We start from the raw sequence: 22,406 nt of genomic DNA, 5'->3' as shown, positions 1-22,406 counted from the left end.
TTGGTGACAGGACCTCATGGTTGGACATGAGGTGGAGGGATCGCAGAAGGTTGATGTTCAGATTTCTGGCTTAAGCAGCTAAGTGGTTAATGGCGCCGTTTCCCGGGGGACTCCAGAGAAGCCAGTTTCTGGAGGCAGGGAAGGTGAAGTCAATGGAGGGTGTTGTATGCCTTTGAGACAACCAAGGGGAGATGCTGGTAGTCAGCTGAGTTTTTAAGTCTAAGAAAGTCTGGTCTAGGGGCTCCTGGCTGGCTTAGTCAGTGGAGCATGCAACTCTTGATCTCAGGATCATGAGTTCAAGCCCCACGTTGGCCATAAAGAGCTTACTTTTAAAAAGAAAAAATGGGCTACAGGTATGGATTTGGGAGCCATCTGTGTACATAGTTCGTAATTAAAAGTCTTTAAGAGGGAGAACAGGGCCTGTGGAGCACTCAATTCCAGTTCAGACTATGGAACAGTTACCCCGAGGTCATGAGCACGATCGGAGCCTGCCTTCAGTGCATCCCTGCCTTCACTTATCTCTCGTCCTTGTTAAGCCCTGAAAATACAGGTTATTGATCCCAACTGTGCCCATTGCTGCCACCACTAACTCCCACATGGACCTCCTTTTAAAGGCTTCTCAACTTCTCATTAGATTCACTCTCCCCTCCTCACTCTAAAGTGGGAAAGGTTCTAAATATAAGAGGCTCTGTGGATATTTTGGCTGTAAGTAGTTGGAAGGAAGAATCCAGGTTCTCCTTCCCCATCTGGAGACAGGAAAGGAGGGAGAGCCTTATGGTTAATTCTGAAGATGTCGCTCACAGCAGGTTCTGGATGCAACCTGATAGCTCCCCTCTGTTACTAATGCTTTCAGTGTTCCCTGCTTCTAGTCTGATAGTGAACTCTACTCTGGATCAGAGAAAAGCTGTAGGCCTGACAGGGAAAAAGAGAGGCTGATTCTCGGGAGAGATGAGGTCAGGGAGACAATGCAGTTAGGACAAAGAAGCCAAATAGTCTGTGCCAAATTAATTTCCCCAAAGATATTAACCTCCTTTGCTTCCCCATTCCCTAAGGCTAAACTAAGATTATGAAAGGTGTTCAAAATGTTGAAATGAAAATAATATGCATGGTTTGTTTGCATATAATTTTCATACTCATTTACTATCTAAATACAAAGGAATCCTTTTCCTTCTCCATTCTACCTCCTCCACCTCTTGCCCCTGATGTGCTAGTCAGGGCAAAGTCAGTTGTGCTAGTATTTAATTAGGCATGTTCAACTTCAGCCACCGTTTCTTCCTTTCCTTATTGATCTTTCTAGTATGGCCAACACTAGAAGCCTCCTCTTTCCCTTTTCCACCCTGACCATTTTCACTTGCTGGCTCTCTAAATGACATTTCTTTTCTTTCTCTTTGATACTCTTCATCACCAATCTCTTATGGGCCCACCTAGCCGGAGGCGTTCGCTAGCTCTACATCCAGGCCTTCTATCTCCATAGTCGCCTGAAACAGTTCCTAAAAAATCTCATTTCCAAACACCAGGGGGTGTCTCTACTCCTCTAGCTGTCCTACCCTGAAGATCGAGATTAGTCCCAACACTCTTCCTCACTCCTTTTACACATTCACCAAAGCTCTTTTCCTGCCTCTTCTGTCGCAGAGCTTTGGGTTCAGAGAGTGGTGTTTTCATTGCAGTTGATCTGTTGGTCTCTCATTCTGTCTGGACTTTCACAAATTTGCCTTTTTCTTGGTCTGCTCGTCCTTAGGTCTCCGCACCACCCTCTTGCCCACCCGGCTCCCCCCGGCTCCCCCTTTCTTTCGCGGTCTCCCACTGCTTCTCTACGCCGGCTTCCTCGCCCTTCTGGGCTCTTCACATACGCGTCTCTGAACCTCTTTACGTAGCTACCTCTCTCCCCGGCCCCCTCTTTACGGATCTCCCTCCTCTCTGCCACAGCGGGAACAAAGTCGCGATGCTTGCGCAGAACGAGCCCCACGTCGCCCCGTGCCCCTCCGCGCATTCCAACTGCAAACAAAGAGTTCCCCTCCCCTCCCCCACCTCCCCCGGTCCCAATTCCTGAGAGACAGAGCAGCAGCCGCCTACACCGCCCCTCGGCCGCCTCTGGCCTCCAGTCGGCGGGTCTCCACCCCAGGACGGGCAGCGCCAGCACCGCCCGCCCCCGCCGGCGTCCCGGGATCCCTGCGCAGACACCCCCTTCCTCTCGCACTCGGCGCTCCACCCCTCCCGGAAAGTAGATCCGGCCAGGCAGACAAAAGTTTGGGAGAGAAGTTCGGTCCGTGTTGAGCGTGAGAGCGAGGGGGGCGGGGGCCGGGCAGAGCGGGGCGGCCGGGCGAGTGGACTCGGGGACAGGCAGACCGGCGGACGGGACAGCCGCGGCCGTACGCCCTTCTGGCCCCGCTTGGCTCCTGGTGCGCGGGGGGAAGCAGCCCCTCTCGCCGGGGGATGCTGCGGGATTCCCGGCGCCGGGCATCCGGGCCGCCCACTAGACCCCTGTGCCCACCCCGTGCCCCCGGGGAACCGGAGTCCGGCCGCGGGCAAAGAGAAGCGGCCGCCGAGACGCTGCAGGGTGCCGGGCGGGGAGGGGACTGGAGGCCCCTGGCCCGAGGGCATGGAGCGGTTAGGGGAGAAAGCTAGTCGCCTGCTGGAGAAGTTAAGGCTCTCGGACTCCGGCAGCGCCAAGTTCGGCCGCAGAAAGGGTGAATCCAGCCGGTCTGGGTCTGATGGGACCCCCGGGCCGGGCAAGGGGCGCCTGAGTGGGTTGGGGGCTCCTAGGAAATCAGGGCCCCGCGGAGCTACTGGGGGACCTGGGGATGAGCCGCTGGAGGCAGCCCGGGAGCAGGGCCCCCTGGACGCTGAGCGGAACCCGCGCGGCTCCTTTGAGGCGCAGCGCTACGAAGGCTCCTTCTCCGGGGGGCCGCCTCCCACCCGGGCCTTGCCTCTACCTCAGTCGTTGCCCCCCGACTTTCGGCTGGAGACCACGGCCCCAGCTCTAAGCCCCCGCTCCAGTTTCGCCAGTAGCTCAGCCAGCGACGCCAGCAAGCCGTCCAGCCCGCGGGGCAGCCTGCTGCTGGATGGGGCGGGAGCAGGCGGAGCCGGAGGTAGTCGACCCTGCAGCAACCGTACCAGCGGCATCAGCATGGGCTACGACCAGCGCCACGGCAGCCCCCTGCCCGCCGGGCCGTGCCTGTTTGGCCCACCCCTGGCTGGGGCTCCGGCGGGCTATTCCCCTGGAGGGGTGCCGTCCGCCTACCCCGAGCTCCACGCTGCCCTGGACCGACTGTGCGCTCACCGCCCCGCGGGGTTCGGCTGCCAGGAAAGCCGCCACTCCTATCCTCCGGCCCTAGGCAGCCCCGGAGCTCTAGCTGGCGCCGGAGTGGGACCCGCAGGGCCCCTGGAGAGGCGCGGGGCGCAGCCCGGACGACACTCCGTGACCGGCTACGGGGACTGTGCCGCGGGCGCCCGATACCAGGATGAGCTAACAGCGTTGCTGCGCCTGACGGTGGGCACGGGTGGGCGAGAAACCGGCGCCCGCGGGGAGCCCTCGGGGATTGAGCCGTCGGGTCTCGAGGAGCCGCCGGGTGCGTTCGCCGCAGAGGCCGCCCGGGCCCGGATGCGGGAGCCGGAGGCCAGAGAGGACTACTTCGGTGAGTGGGAGAAGTGGTTATGGACGGGACGGGACCCGTCACCGCGTCCGCTCCCCGCTGCCCGACGGCCAAACTGCCGGCGCCGGGAAGTCGGAGGCGGAGACGTGGAGCTAGAAGGAGGCAAGGGGGATTTCCCCTTCCCACCAGGTCTCAAGCGGACCCGGGGCTCCTTATTCCGGCCACACTCAACTCCCTGATTATCTCGTGAGCCCCATTTGAAGCTTCAGAGCCATCGTTTCTCGCGGCAGGAGGCCTCGTAGGGAGGGGACTAGGTGGGGAGCCAGAGCATCCCCCATCCTGCTCCCCCTCGGCGGCGGTGCCCCTGCAGGCTTCTGCGCGCCGCGCCCCCACCCGGGCCCAAGCTCCGCCCGCAGGAATTCGGGGAATGCGCGGGTGGGGGCGGGGCGGGCGGGCCGCGTGCGTGCCGGCTCCTGCCCGGGCGCTCCAGGTGCCCGCGGGCGGGGCGGGGCGGGGCGGGGTGGCGGGGTGGCGGGGTGCTGCTTGCTAACACGCGCCGAGCGGTGGCCGCGGTCGGGGAAATGGAGCCTGGGAAGGAGGGTGAAGCGCTCCGGGACGGAAGCAGGGACCTGCTGCGGGCTCGTCCCCATCCTGCTGGCGTGCTGCGGGCGTGGGCGTTCACGCCGAGACCTGGTGCTGTCCGCCTCGACTTTCCCCAACCTCCGGAAGTCAGGGCGTTAGCCTTGACCACCCGGACACCAGCATCCCTAGCAGGTTAACGACCCTGCGTAACTGCCAGAAATATCCTGGCCTCCAGTTTGGGCCACAACCTGCATCCAATTCCGGCTTGAAGTAGCACGTTATTTTCTGCTGCTGTTAAGGAAACCTAGTCGCTGTTTACCTTTAGGAAGTATTGATTGATGATATGCCTCAACTACCTGAGGATATTGGGATCTTTCAGGATCTTTTTAGCCAGCACCCACAGTCACCGCTTCATTATATAAAGAAATGTTAATGTGGTAGAAAGAACACAAATGGAAGGCCCAGGGCCTCTTCTCACCTTTCCCACCACCCATGTTCCTGCCCTGGACCCCATGCTCTACGCCTCTATGGCTCGAAATGCGGGTAGGGAGAGGAACCCTGCTAAAGAGGGCAGGTTGAGGCGGGGGAGGAACCCAGCCAGGGAGGGCAGGTTGAGAAGTAGCAGGGCTGCCAGGGACGGGACCCTCCTTGCCCTGTTCAACCGTGTCCTCCCATCCTAAGAGAGGAAAGCCTAGAGTAGATGATGCTTTGGTCAAGGGAGACTAAGTGACAAGATCCTTTTAGCAGTTTCCTTCTGGGGCCCATGAGAAGTGGCTGTTGAGTGGAAATAAGTCTCTTTGGGCAAGCCATCAGAGTGAAAAGGAAGAAAGGAGCTTGGACAGAATGCAGTATAATTGCAGGAAGAACCTAGGTTGTGGATATGCTGGGTTAGAGGAGGCACAGCGGACATGCCTGAGCAGTTTGTGCCTGTCTTCCCATATTGTCCAAGGCTTCCCAAAGATGGTTCTGAGGGGTCTCCCTGGCATGGCAATCTTGGAACAGATGTTCAGTCTTATGGGCATCTTGACCCCAGAGGTAGAGGCCTCTTCTCCCTCAGAGCCAGGTTGCCTCCTCTGACAGAATTCCCAGCCTGACTACCCTCCTACTCTGGCCCCTAGTTAGGGGCCCTCTTCCTTGGCTACAGCCTTGCTCAGCTGCCAAAGGGTGGGAGCAGGACAGGCCTGGGCTCATCAGTCGCTGCTGCAGCTGCTGCACTGGCTCCCAAGCCCCTGGGCAAAGACTGGGATGGGCCCCAACAGGCAGGGAGTATGGCAGTGGGCCGAGGGGGAGAGGTGGGGCGGGGTGAGGCGGGCCCGTTGGGATCTGCTCCCCAAAGACAGGCCCTAGCCCTCACTCATGGGCCTGGAATTGGGGAGTGGAGGGAGGGAAGAGCACACCCAGGAAAGGCAGGTGCCAGAGCCAGGTGTATGTATTTTAGGGGGGGATGTCAGAGAAGAGCAGTTCAGCTCTATCCTTCCCATGATAGATTTCAAGGAGACATTAGGGATTCTGTCTCCCTTCCCCCTACCTTCCTGTGCCACCTCCAGTCCCTGGAACACACCCTACATTCTTAGCAGCCACCTCCCCACAGGAGTCATGCTCACATGGGCCCGTATGCACAGGGCCTTCTGCTGAGCCATATCCTTCTCTCCATCCTAGGAAGCCTGGAGGTGTGGAGCAGTAAGAAGTCATTCTGTAGCTATATAGAAGCTCATTTTACAGATGGAGAAACTGAGGTCCCAAGGACGCTTTTTAAACCTGGCCTGCTTTCTCTAGAAATCTGCTGCTGAGCCATTAGGAACTGGCATTTTGGACTCTGTCCCACACAGTGCAACAGGGGTCATATCCTTGTCTGTTAGTCTTTTCTCCTTGACAGAAGCTACACATTTGAAGATCAAGGAACATTATCTTTGAGTTTCTCCAATATCCCATAGTATTGGGCACCATATTTTTGCTAGGCACAAAATAGATACTCAGAAAATATCTGTTAATTAATCCGTAAACAAGGATGGGTCTGCTCAGCCAAGACCTAGCTGCATCCCGTTTCTCATTATCCTCTCTTCTTAGGAGGGAGGCCATCAAAGCTAAGGCTGCAACTGGTGGTCCTCTGGAACAATCAGGAAAGAGCAGTCAGGAAAGATCCTGAATCCCTGGCTTTGAGCTAGGGGCGTGGGGCATGATGCTGTCAACCTCTTCTCTCCCCACAGGCACCTGTATCAAGTGCAACAAAGGCATCTATGGGCAGAGCAATGCCTGCCAGGCCCTGGACAGCCTCTACCACACCCAGTGCTTTGTCTGCTGCTCCTGTGGTGAGTGTATCCCCTAGGCCTTGTGCATGGAGCTGAGCTGAGGCCTTGAGCATGCCCCACACGCGTACACACTCAAGTGCCTAGGGGAAGCAGAGCTTGGGCCACTTCGCTTGTTCTCCGAGCAGCTGTCCGGCCCCCCCACATGTGTCTAGATATCCACTGCTGCCCCGCCTTCCCTTCTCTGTGCTCTACCTGGCTCTCCAGCCCCCATGTTGGGTCTGCTTTCTGGAGTCACTCCTCCCTTCCAACATTCAGTCTCTTTCTTCCCCTCTGTCCCTCCCTCTTTCTTCTGCCTCCTTGCTTGCCCAGCCTGGACTCCAGCCCGGCCTCGGCCTCTCCTTGTTGGGGTTTGGTCCTGGACAGCCTGAGTTGCCTGGGGCGACAGTGAAAGACTGGAATGTGGGAAGGGTGGGGGTGGGCTGGGGGAGTGGGGAGCCATGGGGGGAGGAGAAAGGGGTTTTCTCTTGGCTGGTCAGAGTTCAGCCACCTCGCTGGAGTGCAGGCCACAGGGCCATGCCAAGCTGATGACATCACGCTCCAGGAATGCCCGCCACTGTTAGCTCAGGAGGCTCCGGAGGCCCGCCTGGGGTGGGGGTGGGGGTGCTCCCAGGGCCTTAACTCCCCAGCCCTTCCCTCACCTCCCTCATTACCCCTCCCCACTGCTTGCCCACTCTTGATTCCTTTGCTAAACCTTTAATCTCCTATCTCTGCCTGTCTGACTCCAGCACTCATTCTCTTCCCCTACTCCAGCCACTACCACCACCACCTCTGCCTAGGTTCGTCTGTCTGACCTATTTATAGGGCCTCTTCTGAGTATGCCTCTTTCCCTCTCTCTACCCCTTCGGTGTCTCATGAGTTTCTAAGTCCGCTTTTGTAAACCACTGGGCAGAGGTGGAAGTGGAGATTTTGATCAGAAGAGGACAGAGGAGGTGGCATACTAGCCCGTTCGCCACCCTGGGTCTCACTCCTCCCCTCTCCCTAACAATTTAGACATCCTGGAGCACTTCCTAAGTGTTGGTCACATGCCTTGTCTGCTCACAGAAGATCCTGGGTTCTCTGGGTTTCTCTGAGCTTGGGGGAGCCATCTAGTGCAGCGGGAAAGGGAACTGACTGTAGTGCGAAGTAAAGCACTCTGTCCCTAGCAGTAAGGTCAATATTTCCTTAGCTCTGCTGACCCTGTCCCCAGAAGTAGACAGATGGGGCTGGGAGAGCAGGAGAGCTGTGCACAGGCGAAGAGGCCCCTAGGTTGAAAGGTCCCAGAGGGCAAGGCCTATACAGTGCTTCCATGGCCATTGTACAGCACCTTGTTCAGAGCTCATTTACCTTGTACCCCAGCCTGGGGTTGGCTTTGCACTTCCTGGTGGCTCCATGTGCACTGGAGAGGAAGGCATTCATTTAGGGAGGGCAGGATCCTAGGAAATTTTGAGGCAGGAACTGAAGGAGCAGTGAGCAGAGGAGAAGGGAAGTTGGCAGAAATGAAACCAAAGTAAATTGGAATTGTATCAGATGGGATTTTTGTGGAGCGAGAGAGGACAGACAGTCAGGAGCACAGGCCTAAAGTCCAGATTTAAATACATCATGCAACATTGGAGAACGGTGAACCTGGGGCAGGGAAGCCCTGTATGTGGGCCCTGGGATAGGCTCCAGTCCTTTGTCTACTGCTTCTAGGGCGAACTTTGCGCTGCAAGGCTTTCTACAGCGTCAATGGCTCCGTGTACTGTGAGGAAGATTATCTGGTGAGTGAGGGGTCCCCTGGGCCTGGAATTGGCTCCCACACTGGGACCCCCTTCTTGGTAGCCCTTTGGGGTTCCACCGATCAGGTCGTTTCTACTGGTAACATCCTCCCTTGGTCTTCTATTTTTGTCCCTAGTTTTCAGGGTTTCAGGAGGCAGCAGAGAAATGCTGTGTCTGTGGTCACTTGATTTTGGAGAAGGTAAGCAAAATGTCTTCAACTGAGAGTCTGTGTGAGGCTGAGGGGCCGAGGGTTGGGACTAGGGACAGAGTGGGTACTGAGAAAAGGTGGAGGGAGGAATCCTAGCACCACATTAATCACTTACATCTCGTTCTTCCCCAGAGCAGCTGTTTACAGGCTTCCCTCTGCTGGTAGGGTCAAGTCTGGATCCCTAATTCTGCAGGCACAGCCAGGCTAGGCTCTCTGCTGAGCTAGGAGTGTGGGGTCCCAGGTCTTAATCCCCTTCCTGCTAGTAGCTGGGATCAGTTAGAACTCAGGGTTTGGTTGTTTGTTTGTTTGTTTGTTTTTCTATAAGAAGGAATAGGATTAGATCAGTGGTCCTCAACCCTAGTAGGTCATCTGGGAAGAAGTAAAGAAAATAACCAGCGCCTGGGTTGTCATTGGAGACAGCGATGAAAACTTCTGGGGTGATACCCAAGCATTGGGTTTTACAAGCTCTCCGGGTGATCCTAATATGCAGCCCGGGATGAGAACCACCGGCCTGGATACTCTCTAAGATCTCTTTCAAGGTTTCTGCCTCTGTTTTAGGAGTCCCAGGGCCCCTCAGATTACATAGCATTGTTCTGGGAGGATAGCAGGGAGTAAGATGAGGTTGGGGGACAGCAGGGAGCACCATGGGGAGCTGGAGAACCTAGGAGTCTGATATTCCTCCCACCCTATGAGCCAGATTCTGCAGGCCATGGGGAAGTCCTATCACCCAGGCTGCTTCCGATGCATCGTTTGCAACAAGTGCCTAGATGGCATCCCCTTCACAGTGGACTTCTCCAACCAGGTGTACTGTGTCACTGACTACCACAAGTGAGTCTGCTCCCTTGGGGTGTGGTGTGGAACTGGGCTCGGGGATTTGCCAACCTCAACTCCTCTCTGCTCTCTCTTTTTCAGAAACTATGCTCCTAAGTGTGCGGCCTGTGGCCAGCCCATCCTCCCTTCCGAGGTCAGTATGTCTGGGTTCTGCGGGGCAGCCAGTGCTGCTACCCCTGGGAAGGGGACGGGGACATATGGCCTGTCTTCCCGAGGGAGGTGGTGGTGCTGAGGAATGTACTCTGCGAAGATTCCCGTGTGACTCTGCTCTCAGGGTCACCACTGTGACCTTAACATCCGGGCCTGGACATGTCTGACAGCCTCACTGGTCCCAGGCTTCATCTCGTCTCTCCCAGTCCAGAGGAGGAAACTTTCTTTGAGGTCAGGGTCACCAGATCCCAGATGTACGGGCTAGAAAAAGGTGGGAAGAATCCTCAGGGCCAGTAGGAAGATGTCAGCAATGATTTGTGCTGCGCGTGCTACTCACTTGCCTAGGGAGAGAATCCAAAAGCCAGTGAGGTACCAGACCCTCCTGGATCTTCCTTGTTCCCAGCTTAGCTTACATTACTTATGCTGCCTGCCCCTTTTTCCTCCCTGCAGCTGGGAGAGATAGGTAAGGGCAGAGCTGCCGGACAGAGGGAGGACTATGAGAGGACATGCCCTTGGAGGCAGCGCCAAGGAAGGGGAGGAGGAAAAGTTCTAATAGGATTTGCAAAGGCCATCTCAAAGCTATAGTTAGATGATCGCAGAGAGCTCTCTCTGGAGGCCTTTTATGATTTTCCTATTGGGGCGCGGGGAGGGTAGAGTTGGGATTGTCATGCTGTGCTTATCCTCTGGGGGTCTGCATCATTTCAGGGCTGTGAGGACATTGTGAGGGTGATTTCTATGGACCGGGATTATCACTTTGAGTGCTACCACTGTGAGGTGAGTGTTAGGGGCCAGGGCTGCTGGGGGAGAATGGGGATGGGGCCCGGGGAGGAGGCATGTCTCTGGACTGGCCAAGTCTGTAGGAGAAGTCTAAGGCATGGAAACCCGGCAAGTGCTGTGACCTGTCTCCAGTATCTCTCCCATCCTCCAGCCACTATCTCTGGTCCTGGGTGTTTAGTCCTTTCTGAATCTGGCTTCCCTAGAGGCAGAGGCGAGACTAAACTGGGGACTCCTGGTCCTGGTAACCACTGCAAATGGGAATCTGGCTCATTATTTCTGCTGTAGCAGCGACACCTGCTGTCCTGCTGAGGTACTTCTCAGGCTTCTCTGGGAGTCCATCCCTTCCAACCCCACCCCCTTTCTTCCAGTGTTAGGAGGCTGGTGTTAGCAGGGCAGACTCCCAAGATATCTGAGCTGCCTGGGCTGAGGTGAACTAGGGGTCCTTCTTCCCTAGGACTGCCGGATGCAGCTGAGCGATGAGGAAGGCTGCTGCTGCTTCCCTCTGGATGGGCACTTGCTCTGCCACGGCTGTCACATGCAGCGGCTCAGTGCCCGTCAGCCCCCTGCCAACTATATCTGACCTGCGGTCACCGCTGCTGCCTTTGCCACCCCTGACAAACTCCTCTGGCCAGAGGGCCCCTCTGAGGCCAGCTGAGGCAAGGAAGGCACTCCTAGGCCAGGCAGAAGAGTCCTCTGGGGAGGGCCCCAAGGGCCAGAGACCCAAAGATAAGACATTCCAAATGAACTGTGGAGAAGGAACCTTCCATTGCCATGGTGGGGTGACTGGCTTTCTTTCCGTGTGTGCAGCCCGTGCTGTAGCATATACTCAGGCATGCACAGGCAGGTTCCAGTACTTTCTAGTCTGCATCTCCAGTATACATTTATGCATAAGTCAAGCAATGTTCTGGCTTTGAATTATAGGAAGAGAGGACACCATAAACACTCCTCACTCTTGCACCCCTCAGCTATAGGGTCAGCAGGGTCTTCCCACAGTACCTTATCTCTGAATCTGGATGAAGAGGTAGAAACTGGACTTTATTAATGAGTTGTTTTTTGGCCACCTTTGCTCTAAGGACCAGTAGAGCTGCTCACTCGTGCTGGGAAGGGGGACAGCTCGGGGTGGGTCTGCTGCTTGTGTGGCCTGTTTCTCAGGGACTCACGTGGGCCTGGGAAGGCTAGGTGGGTGCCTATACTGGCTTCCTCTTCTCTTCGGCTCGGGGATGTAACAGGTGGATCTTTGGGAGTGGGGGGCACTGAGCCCTCCAGCCCTGTTTATACACACAGAGGCATATTTCACAGACACACACTCACTCCCTCGCTCCTTTCTTCTCAGGTCACAGTTACCCCAGTTCCCTCACAGTAGCTCACCACTCCAGACCTGCCACCCCACAGAGGGATCCAGGATTACAACCACTACATCCCCTAAGCTCTGAGGTTCTGGGGAGCCAGAGGGGCAGCACACTTTGACCTGGTTCTAGTCTGTTTGTCTAAAATCGGTCTCTTAAAGCAAATTCACAGGAGACTTAAATGCTTAAAGTTTACTTTGCTTTTTTCCAGTTGAGAAAAGATGGTTTTATTAAAAGCACAGAGACAAGACACTTGGGCAGAAATTGCTGCCAAAGTTTACGTCACTTAATGACCAGTTTGCCAAAAGTTCCAATTCCCTTTGGAGTGTTTTTATAGCCATTTAGGGGTTCTGTTTCTATGTTTTGGGTGTTTTAAGGATTTGTATCTATTCATTGAACAGTACTTCTGATTTATTGTTAACATAAATTTATCAAATTTGCAGCACTTTGTAAATGATGAGATTGCTTCCTACCTTTATGGACATCTTTTCCTATGTTATCTACTTTTCAAATGCTTTTCTAAAAAGTTTAAAGTTCCTAGCAATAAATATAATTGGTACAGATATTTCGTGTATCATTTTTTGTGTTTCTTAATCAAATATTCCTTTACAAATTAGGTGCCTTGGATAATGTAATGGAGCTCATGATTTTGATGCTTTGGTCTAACTTCTACATTCCTGCAGTTAAAAATGCCAATGTATTCTAATGAACAAATGAACAAGCATGGGGCATATTCAGTTGGCTAAAAAAGTTTACATAGACCAGAATGATAAAAAGTGAAAGGGTGAATCTACTAAATCCTTTTGAAATGCTGCAGATTTGATAAATATTTTAGACTGTCTCTAGGTGAATTGGTTCTAGGCAAATTAATACAATAATCTTATATCCTTTACTCTCTGTTGCTTAGAGTAACATTGGATATGGTGACTCCCGAGAACAGAAATCCTGCGTTTAGGGGTTATTCTAAGGTGGCTGTGTCAGCCAAGCTGGAGTCACAGAGGCCTGTGCATGAGTGTATGAGTGAAAGGGAGAGCTCATATCTATACCACTGACTGCCAGAGGGATGCACTTTTTTTCGAGGGATGAATGTTCTGAAACTAGATGACTTGGTCTACAGCTGAGATTGCTTCTTCTGAATTATTATTATTAAATAAGTGAATTCAGAGACTGGGTAATTTTCTCACCAGGCTGTTTTCTGCGCATGCGAATCCAGACAAGCATGTATATCTTTACGTCCATCCCTTCTTTAACTCTTGGGGGGTCGTGTCCACTTCAACCTTTTGTTTTCTACTCTGATTTCAGCCTCCCATCTGTTGCTGACTGGCTGATTCCTTTCTGGGTCTGCGCTCATCTGTGCCAGCCCTGGAGCTCCCCAAGACTCTGTTCTTACCCCTGGGGCTACTCTCTCCCTCCTTCCCAAGAAAAAACAAGTGCTGATGAGGCCAGGCCCAGGGAAGGCAGGCCGTGGCAGAGGAGCAGCCTCAGCCACCTCATACCACTGGCAGGCTCCCAAGTGTGACTGCGTCACAAGAATTTCCCTTCTTGTTCTCTGGGAGACTGTACATCTGTACGTATTAAAGGTTCTATTTAATATCTACAACTGATAGATACCTGGGGCTCTGCAAAGGAGAGCGCAACAGGTAGACCTTATTTGGCCAACTTACCACCTGGTTTTCATCAACAGCCACTAGGCCTAAGATGGGGAGAGGGGAAATGGAAGGATTACACATCCATTTTGTGTCTCTGGATGAGTCACAGTACAGGGGTCAGGCTTTCACGGCCAACTTTGGCTCTTTGCTCTGGTCAGCCCCATTGACTACAGGCTTGAACGTGGTTTGTGAAGAATAAGGCTGGTGGTGGTTCTCTCTGCTCACTCCTTAGAGACCTGCTTCCCCCTTCACCACCTGGAGCTCTCTAGCCCAGGGAAATGGTAAGATTCCATTTGTAATCAGGATAGAGACTGTCCTCAGTCGAGGAAGTAGAGAAAGCTATTTTGAAGCACGTAAAGCCAGCTGGATGAGGTCCTTGAGGTTGTACCTAAAAGGATATAACGAGAGACGGGAGACCAATAGAACTGAGACAAAAGGATTGGAAAAATCAGGGAGCAAAAGCATTTTCTTGTTTAGAAGGATCTAGAGAAAAAAAAAAAAAATGAAGAAGGATCTAGAGCCCAGAGCTGGCCTGGGGTCATCTGGAGCCCAAATATGAGGGGGCTCCAGAACAGGGATAATCTCTGTTCTCTCCATTCTGCCTCACAGCAAAGGAAGACCTAAGATAGCCTCTGCTGTGCCAATTCCTGTTGTAGACCCCTTGGAATATCCACACTTGGCCCTGGTTGTGAAGAACTGAGGTTTGACCCTGGAAACAAGCCAAGTGACACTGGGATGGATGAATTAGAGCAGTCTAACTGGTGTTTGGAGAGTTGTCAGAGGCAGATTCTGTCCACCTACCCCTTAGAAAGGATCACACTGCTCCATGTGAAGGGAGCCAGGCGGCTACCCAAGCAGGGAGACGTGGGTTAGGAGAAACATCTGCTGAAAGGTGCAGGTTAGGCTCGAATGCTAGAGTTAGAGCCAAGCAGGGTGTGATTTTAGAGAGAACCCAGTGACCTCATTTGACCGAAGGAAGAAATAGAAACTGAGTGATAACAGCACTTTACCCAAGGTCATGCAACTGGAAAATGACTTTCCCACTTTTGAAGACTTAAGAAAGAGCTTATTTCCCCCTCTTCCCTCCTACACCAGCCCTCATCCTCATCACAGGGACTCCCACAAGTAAATTGTAAATTCGATCAGCTCTTCATTATGATAGATAATTAAGGAAAGTTTTAGTGGGAAAGCCAGGGAATTCAAGAGACAATAATGAAAACTTTTGGCTCTTACTAGTGCTTTTTTTTTTTTCTTCTTGCTAATTTGAATTAGAAATAACCAAAGCACCTTTAAAAGCACATTAGGAGGGACACCTGGGTGGCTCAGTGGTTGAGCATCTGCCTTTGGATCAGGGCATGATCCTGGAGTCCTGGGATCAAGTCCTACATCAGGCTTCCTCCATGGAGCCTACTTCTCCCTCCACCTGTGTCTCTGCCTCTCTCTCTCTCTCTCTCATGAATGAATAAATAAAATCTTTAAAAAAAAAAAAAGGCACATTACAACAAGCAAAGGAAAGACGGCTGCAGGAGAGTCCCTGCCCTTGAGGAGGTCACCGTCTAGCCAGGGAGACAAAATACACACATAAAATGCCTTGAGAAGATTACAAGCAACATGTCACCAAGTGCAAAGTAGTTGAGTGTTACAAACAAAAGACCTAATGCTGCAAGGTACAGATGACAGGGGGAGACTTTGTTGGACTTGGATTGTAGATCAGAAGGTGGCAGCCTATAGACAAATCCTGCTGCCGGCAAATGCATTCTTTGGCCCACTGGGAGTTATTTTTTATAATATTAATTTGAACCCTCATTAAGGAGGAGTAAATGCCAGCTAACAAATGTAGAAAGAAATGATAGAGTTGGACAAACAGCATCTTATGAACTTGAATAAAATTATTGATTCTGGTAAAGTGTATTAATTGGAGTTAAGATGATAAGTGAAATAGTTTGCAGACAAGTGGACATTAACATAGTGCCAAGTAACCCATCAGTTTATGGTCTTGGCCTCACTAACCAGTCGACCAGTTCTGGTGTGAGGCAAGTATATAATCCAACCTAGTGTGTAGTCTAGCTGTGCCCCACTTGTTTACAGGTTACAGTGCCTGTAGCTTACAGTTTACAGGCAGTGCTGGGAATAAAGAAAGTAACAGATGCTAGGAGGAAGCAACTAGACAAACCTAGGAGGGGAGGTGTTCTGCGGGGCAACTGGCCAACTCTCTTCAGTACGATATTTTTTTCTTTTTTTAAAATTTAATGTATGTGCTGCCAAAGTGAGCGCATCTTTTTTTTTTAATTCAACTAACCAACATATAGTCATCATTAGTTTCAGATGTAGAGTTCAATAATTCATCAGTTGCATATATTGCCCAGTCATCACAGCACATGCCCTCCTTTAATGCCCATCACCCAGTTACCCCATCTCCTCACCCACCTCCCCCCCAGCAACCTTTAGTTTGTTTCCAAGTCAGTATGGTTTTTAAAAAATTCAGAACTGCTAGATTAGAGAGACTTAAGCTATCTGATAATGATACATGTGTGATCCTGGATTCCCTATTGGTTTAAGCAAATTGCTATAAAAGGTATTTGGAGTCAACTGGAAAATTTTTTATATGGACAGGAGATTAGTTGAAAGTTTACTGAGATGGAAAGATCAAAATCATTAATAAAACGCCAGTTATGAAACGAGTACAGAGTACTCATATTTTGTTTTCAAAATGTCTATGTATGTATGAAAAGAAAAGATTTGGAAGGGTATGCATTAAGGTGTTAGCAATGGTGATCTCTGAGTGGGAGAGTATGTTTTATTATTGTTGGCCTACATTTTCTATTTTTATACAATACACGTGTACTGCCTCAATAGTAATAATAAGCTGTTACAAATAAAATAACTGGTTGTCAACATTTACAGTTCAGGAGATTTCACATAAAAATCTGGACATTGTACATGAAGAACAGAGTTTCTAAAGTTTTTTGAATCATCAGAAGATCTGTCACCCTGGCCTTACAGTCTCACAAGGCAGCAACTAGTTGGAACCAAGTGATGGCTGCTCCTTTATTGTGTATATTCTCTCCTTTCATTCGTCACAGTCCTTACCACCCTTTGTGCTTCACACACTGCTTACCTGCCTGGCTCACGTAGACTTTTGATGATTTGGATGATCCTGATGGGCTCCCCATCCATAGAGCCTCCCATTAATAATCATTTAATAATGATTTAAAGATATCTATAAATTAGTTTTGAAATGTTGCCCAGGAAAAGCATCCATTCCAGAATGACCTATGCCTGGGTTTTTGTTTTGTTTTGTTGTTTTCTTAAGATTTATTTATTTGAGAGCAGCCCGGGTGGCTCAGCGGTTTAGCGCCACCTTCAGCCCAGGGCATGATTCTGGAGTCCCAGGATCAAGTCCCACGTGGGGCTCCCTGCATGGAGCCTGCTTCTCCCTCTACCTGTGTCTCTGCCTCTCTCTCTCTCTCTCTCTCTCTCTCTCTCTCTGTGTGTGTGTCTCTCTCTCATGAATGAATAAATAAAATCTTAAAAAAAAAGATTTATTTATTTGAGAGAGAGAGAGCATGACTAGCGGGAGGAGCAGAGGAAGAAGGAAAGGGAGAATCTTAAGCAGACTCCCTGCTGAGTGCAGAACCCCACTCAGGGGTTTAATCGACTGAGTCATCCAGGCATCCCTATGCCTGGACTTTTCATATGGCAACCCAGTCATGGGAAATCCAGATGTAATATTTAATCTACTTGGCTACCATGGTTGTATACTGTAAATTAGTTTAGCAAAATTTCTGTTGGTAAATGGAATTTAGAAAGTACACTAAATTGCTAACTTCCTCAAGGTTTTGCTCTTTTTTCTTCTTTTTTTTTTTTTTTTTTTTTTTTGCCATAACACCTTAATCTTAGGAGGCATTTCAAAATTTGCAATGTATGTTCTTCCCAAGCATGAAACTCCAAATGCCCTTTGGTTGGCCTGTTTCTCCCACTGGTTCCGATACAGTTTTTAAAGGAGAAAATCTCTTTCATATGCAACTCAATATAAGACAGTGTCATCATCAGGTTAAAATCCAGGGAAATACTTTCATCAGCCTGGCACATGTTTTCTCATTATAGTAGCACACTCAATCCTTATAACAAGAATTGCACACCATGTCTAGCTTTTCAAAATGATACTAGTCTTCTTCTGAATCAATTTCCTTTACTGTCTCATATTCCTTTGGTAAAAATTGTTTCAATCTGTCCCATTTTTTTTTTTTTTGAGCCAATTTCTCAGCTTTTCTTTGAGATCCAAAATGTCCTATCAGGTCTTATTTATATACTAGTTCACAATGTGTCTCAAAGTAAAAACCGGCTCATTTCAGTTTGTATAACAAAAGTTTCCATGAATAGACAGGCAACCCTTGAAGCCACAAGGGGGCTGGGTTTGAAATCCCCTTGGTATGGTTAAACAATTGAAGAATGGCACATTATGAACATTTGTTCTATAATTTTCATTTGATGCCATAGGTTGATTACATATTTTCTTTATCCACTTGTTTCCTCCTTAAATCATATACTTACAATGGGCATGGAATTTCCTAGCTTAATCATCAATAGTTGTGTCTCTGAATACCTTCATTTTCCAGTGAACACCTTTGAAAATAATTCTAAAACCTCTTGACTGCCTGTAAATTTTATTCCTGAAACTCATTCCTGGGTCCCTAATACAAGTACATTCTTGCTACTTGTCTTTGGATTCTTTCAAAGTGGTATGGCTCTTTTTTTTTTTTAATTTCCTAAACAATTGCTCAGTAAAGTGATTCCATAGTCCAATGGCTCTTTTAACATCCTGGCTTTGAAACTGGTTATTTAATCCTAAATTTTCCATGTAAAGCCATATTCTACTCAAATGTTTTCATTAGTTTGATATATAGATATGTACTAAATACTCACCTGAAATTTCTATCTTTGTAGCACCATTTTGTTTCCAAGCTAGAGTGTGGGAGGCAGAGTTTTTGCAGGTGTTCTCAGCAAATCTCCATCTCCATTCTTCTCTGTAATTCTAAACAATGCAGCAAGGGAATGTCCAAGTCTGAAAGGTTAAGTAAACTTTTTCTCAGGCTCCCATTTGCATTTATCATCAAGTTAAAAACATACACATTAATATTTCTTTAATATTTGATCAAGAGCAATGTCTTCAAGAATGTAGAGCTAGATTGTGGGCAGGAGTTATGCCTAATTTATCTTTCTGCACCCTCCCCGCCAAATCCCTGTAGGAATCTAGCTCAGGAATACTTTTTTTTTTTTTAATTTTTATTTATTTATGATAGTCACACAGAGAGAGAGAGAGGCAGAGACACAGGCAGAGGGAGAAGCAGGCTCCATGCACTGGGAGCCTGATGTGGGATTCGATCCCGGGTCTCCAGGATCGCGCCCTGGGCCAAAGGCAGGCGCCAAACCGCTGTGCCACCCAGGGATCCCTCAGGAATACTTTTGAGCATGCTCTTGGCTTTATCATTAAAGAACATTTAAGAAGTGAGTGATTGTATTTTGCATATGGCATAGCAGAATGTGAGATGAACAACACTGATGAAGAGACAGGCCCATAAAGGTCAAGCATTTCACAGAACAAACAAAACTATATAAGGAATTAGCATTGTCGGGGTGGCCAAAATTCATTCCTGCAACAAATAAGTGCCTCTGTATCCTAACCACTGAGATAGGTATGTTAGGGTCATGGAAGAAATACTTCCTTAACTACAAATCCAAACTACTGAAGCTTTTAAAGGGGATTCTGTACTACTTCTCAGCAATAAAAAGACATGAACTTAAATGGATTATTGATACTAGCAACAACATGTATGAATTGCAAAATTATGCTGAGTGACATAAGCCAGACAAAAAAGAGTACATCTTTATTTGATTCCATTTATTTATTTATCTTTTAAAGATTTTATTTATTTATTCATGAGAGACACAGAGAGAGAGGCAGAGACACAGGCAGAGGGAGAAGCAGGCCCCATACAGGGAGCCCGACGTGGGACTCGATCCCAGGTCTCCAGGATCCTTGTACATATTAGGTATGTGAAAATACCTAAATAAAACTTTGTGTGTATTGTTAGTTTTTGTTTTAGTAATAATCTCTGCACCCAATGTGGGGCTTGAACTCACAACCCTGAGATCAAGAATCCCATGTTCTTTCTGACTGAGCCAGCCAGGTACCCGTGTGCACATTCTTTTTTTTTAATCTGGGAGAAAAAAAAAAAAGAAGGGGTGAGAGGGAGAAAGAAAGAGAACAAATTCTAGGGCTTCTCTTGCAAATCCTACTTGTTCAAGGACACGAGATGATGTGTGATTATAAGATCTTTTTCAGTACTTTGCTACAGTTTTTATTGCCAAGAGTCTATAGGCTCAATGTTCTAGTCTTATGTAGAACTGTCCTATCCTTCACTTCAGCCAGTCCGATCTAGCTTTCTAGCTTTAGTCCAGAAAGCATCTTGGACTCTGTCTCTGCCTCTGCTTGCTGGGATGTTTCCTCCATTCTAAAGAATCAAAATTTTTTCTCCTTTTAGACCCAGTTAAGATAAGATTGATTTCCTAGTCTTTCCTATCCATTCCTGCAGAAAAGTTTCTCTCTCTTTTTTTAAAGATTTTATTTTATTTATTCATGATAGACACAGAGAGTGAGAGAGAGGCAGAGACACAGGCAGAGAGAGAAGCAGGCCCCATGCACGGAGCCAGGAGTGGGACTTGATCCCGGGTCCCCAGGATCACGTCCCAGGCTGCAGGTGGTGCTAAACCGCTGTGCCACCAGGGCTGCCCAAGAAAAGGTTCTATTCCTTCTTTTAAGTTTCTCAAATATTTATAATCTAAACTGCTCTTTTGACATGTTTTTGCTGCCTTGTATTGTTTTTCATGTGCATGTCTTATCTTCTCAAGTAGATCATGGACTTCCTCAGGGCAGGGACTGGGTCATATTTTTCTGTGAGTCTCCCAAGGCACTTAATACGTGCTCAGTAAGTGTCAATTTTAAAATACCTCACTTTGATAGTCTTTCCAAAGCACTCTCAGCCATTATCTCATTTGATCATTACATCAACACTATGAGATCCGAGGAGCTAGATGCTTAACCTCTGAGCCACCCAGGCATCCCAGGAGGAGCTAGAAATATGTCATTTCTTCCTTCTGACAAATAAAGAACCTGAATCCCAAGGTCACCGATAGAGAGAAAGAGAGAGAGAGAGAGAGAGAGAGAGAGAGAGAGAGAAATGGAACAGATAATTGCATATGAAAGTTTGATCCAGTTCAAGGCTTCCCATGGCTCTCCCTCCCCCACCCTACCTGAAGACAGGCCTCTGCACCCTTCACCTCCTCATTCCCCAGGTCCTTTAGAGCTGCTTAGCCAAGGCTCGTATAGTACCATATTATAAAACTTGACAAATATGAGACACAAAATTTCAGTCGATTTGTGACCAGCTCTGAGTCACTAAAGCAGGCTGGCTATTTTGTTCCAAGTATCGTTTGTTAGGGACATTATGTCTGATATTAAATGATGCTGCACCACAGAGCTGAGGAAGCATAAATGATTTTTAAAAGCCGTAGAAAATGACAGCACTTTAATATTAAGCATGAAAGGTGGCAGCTGACAAGATGACCAGGGAAATAAAATTTCTGCACTGGATTGCACTATTCCTCTATGTGTTGCTAGTAGAACTCTGTAGTTAGTACTAAAGGAAAAAATGAAACTATCACCCTGCCTGCCTAACCAAGATTCCAGTCTATCAGCTTCTCTGATACAAGAGATTTGAGAAACTTGGTGTAACTTATTCAGTATCAAATATTATTTTTCAAATAATTCACTTAATAACTACATTCCAGTCATCTTTGAAAAGAGGGTGGAAGTGGTGTCAGAGGTACCTGTCCCCCTCCTCCCATCCAACCTCCTGTTGAGATCCCTCATTGGCTGAAAGCAGTCAGAGAATACAGGAGCCCCGAAGTACTTACAGGTCTACATACTGTGTCAAAAACCAGAATGTGCATCTGGGGGGCAAATGGAAGACATCTAGCTCATTGGTCTAGAGATGCACAAGTGACCCAGACTGGCCAATGAGACATATGGGAAAGTCTGCTGGGTACTTTGGGAAAGATTTTCTTCCCGGAGTGTTACAGAAAGAAGGTTCCTCCCCTTCCTTCCCAATTGGGTTGCTGTTGAGTTGGATGTACTTCTTGGATTTCTGCAGCTACCTTGTGACCACGAGGGAAATGCAAAAAGAACTGCAAAGAACCTTGACCACAGAGCTACTAAAAGGCTTTGGGACCTCCAGCTCCAGACTTATTAAGCAAACAATGAATGCCCCTATAGCTCTTTTTTTTTTTTTAAAGATTTTATCTATGTATTCATGAGAGACAGAGAGAGAGAGAGAGAGAGAGAGAGGCAGAGACATTGGCAGAGGGAGAAGCAGGCTCCATGCAGGGAGCCTGATGCAGGACTTGATGGGGGATTTGATGGGGGAGGAGGATCACACACTGAGCCCAAGGCCGATGCTCAACCTGCTCAACCACTGAGCCACCCAGGTGTCCCTAAATGCCCCTATAGTTTAAAGAGGAGGCAGGGAGGTAAGGAGGAGGAAGAGAGAGAGCATGAGTGAGAGAGCATGAATAAGGAAGTGTGAGCGAGCAAGCTGAATGAAGGATGACAGATAATGGAGAGGTCAGGGGAGCCTGGGGGAGGACATTAGAGAAGAAGCTGACCCAGGGGGCTGCATCAGACTGAGGAGACTGGTCGGCTCAGTGTGGGCGGCGGGTCTGGAAAGGTTCAGAGGGCCGCTCCGTCGGGTTTAGGCCGTGAGCTGCGACTTTGAACAAGGTATTTCTTTGCGCCTTAGTTTTCCCCTCTGTAAAACGGGTATGATAGCGACTCCCTCGTAGGACACTGTACGAAGAGCCGACACGAGGACGAAATGAGGAATGGCAAGGAAACTCTTGCTTGACGCAGTTCCTGACTCACTGCAGGCCTTCAATAAACAATTATCATTTTCTCAACTTTTGCCCTCTACAAGGGGCAGGTACTCGGAAAAAGCAGCCAAAGAGGCCTTCTCAGCCCCCGATCCAGAAGCCAGAAGCCGGGCTCACCGGCGGTGGAGGACCAGGGCCGCGCGCTCGGCGAGGGGCGGGGCCTGCCGTTCCCGCCTCGAGCGTGGCCCGCCCCCGGAAGGCCCCGCCCCCGACAGGCCCCGCCCCGGCAGGCCCCGCCC

General features: G+C 49.6%; 1 protein-coding gene and 1 long non-coding RNA gene across 4 annotated transcripts in view; one reads left to right on the top strand and one right to left on the bottom strand.

Annotated features, from left to right (window-relative positions):
- Positions 1–2,110: 2,110 nt before the first annotated feature.
- Positions 2,111–22,406, top strand: part of AJUBA (ajuba LIM protein) — a 29,553-nt gene continuing 9,257 nt past the window's right edge. Inside the window, exons 1-8 of one of the 3 annotated variants that reach the window (XM_072837852.1) lie at positions 2,111–3,635; positions 6,383–6,484; positions 8,153–8,220; positions 8,355–8,417; positions 9,124–9,254; positions 9,339–9,390; positions 10,113–10,181; positions 10,639–12,095. In XM_072837852.1, the coding sequence (XP_072693953.1) occupies positions 2,600–3,635; positions 6,383–6,484; positions 8,153–8,220; positions 8,355–8,417; positions 9,124–9,254; positions 9,339–9,390; positions 10,113–10,181; positions 10,639–10,764 (1,647 nt within the window). In that variant the 5' untranslated portion in view covers positions 2,111–2,599 and the 3' untranslated portion in view covers positions 10,765–12,095. Of the gene's footprint in view, positions 3,636–6,382; positions 6,485–7,088; positions 7,261–8,152; positions 8,221–8,354; positions 8,418–9,123; positions 9,255–9,338; positions 9,391–10,112; positions 10,182–10,638; positions 12,096–22,406 lie in introns of those variants that run through there. The other 2 variants (XM_072837851.1, XM_072837853.1) reach the window with 2 other exon arrangements.
- LOC140639662 (uncharacterized) lies at positions 11,247–22,319 on the bottom strand. Its single transcript, XR_012036304.1, has 3 exons — positions 21,904–22,319; positions 18,106–18,244; positions 11,247–13,567 (listed from the first exon to the last, which is right to left on the bottom strand). It is a non-coding gene; the product is annotated as an uncharacterized lncRNA (long non-coding RNA).

This window comes from Canis lupus, chromosome 9, assembly GCF_048164855.1.
Source record: "Canis lupus baileyi chromosome 9, mCanLup2.hap1, whole genome shotgun sequence".
Lineage (NCBI taxonomy): Eukaryota > Metazoa > Chordata > Mammalia > Carnivora > Canidae > Canis > Canis lupus.
The sequence above is the reverse complement of the archived record's forward strand: the minus strand, read 5'-3'. Positions and strand labels throughout refer to the sequence as shown.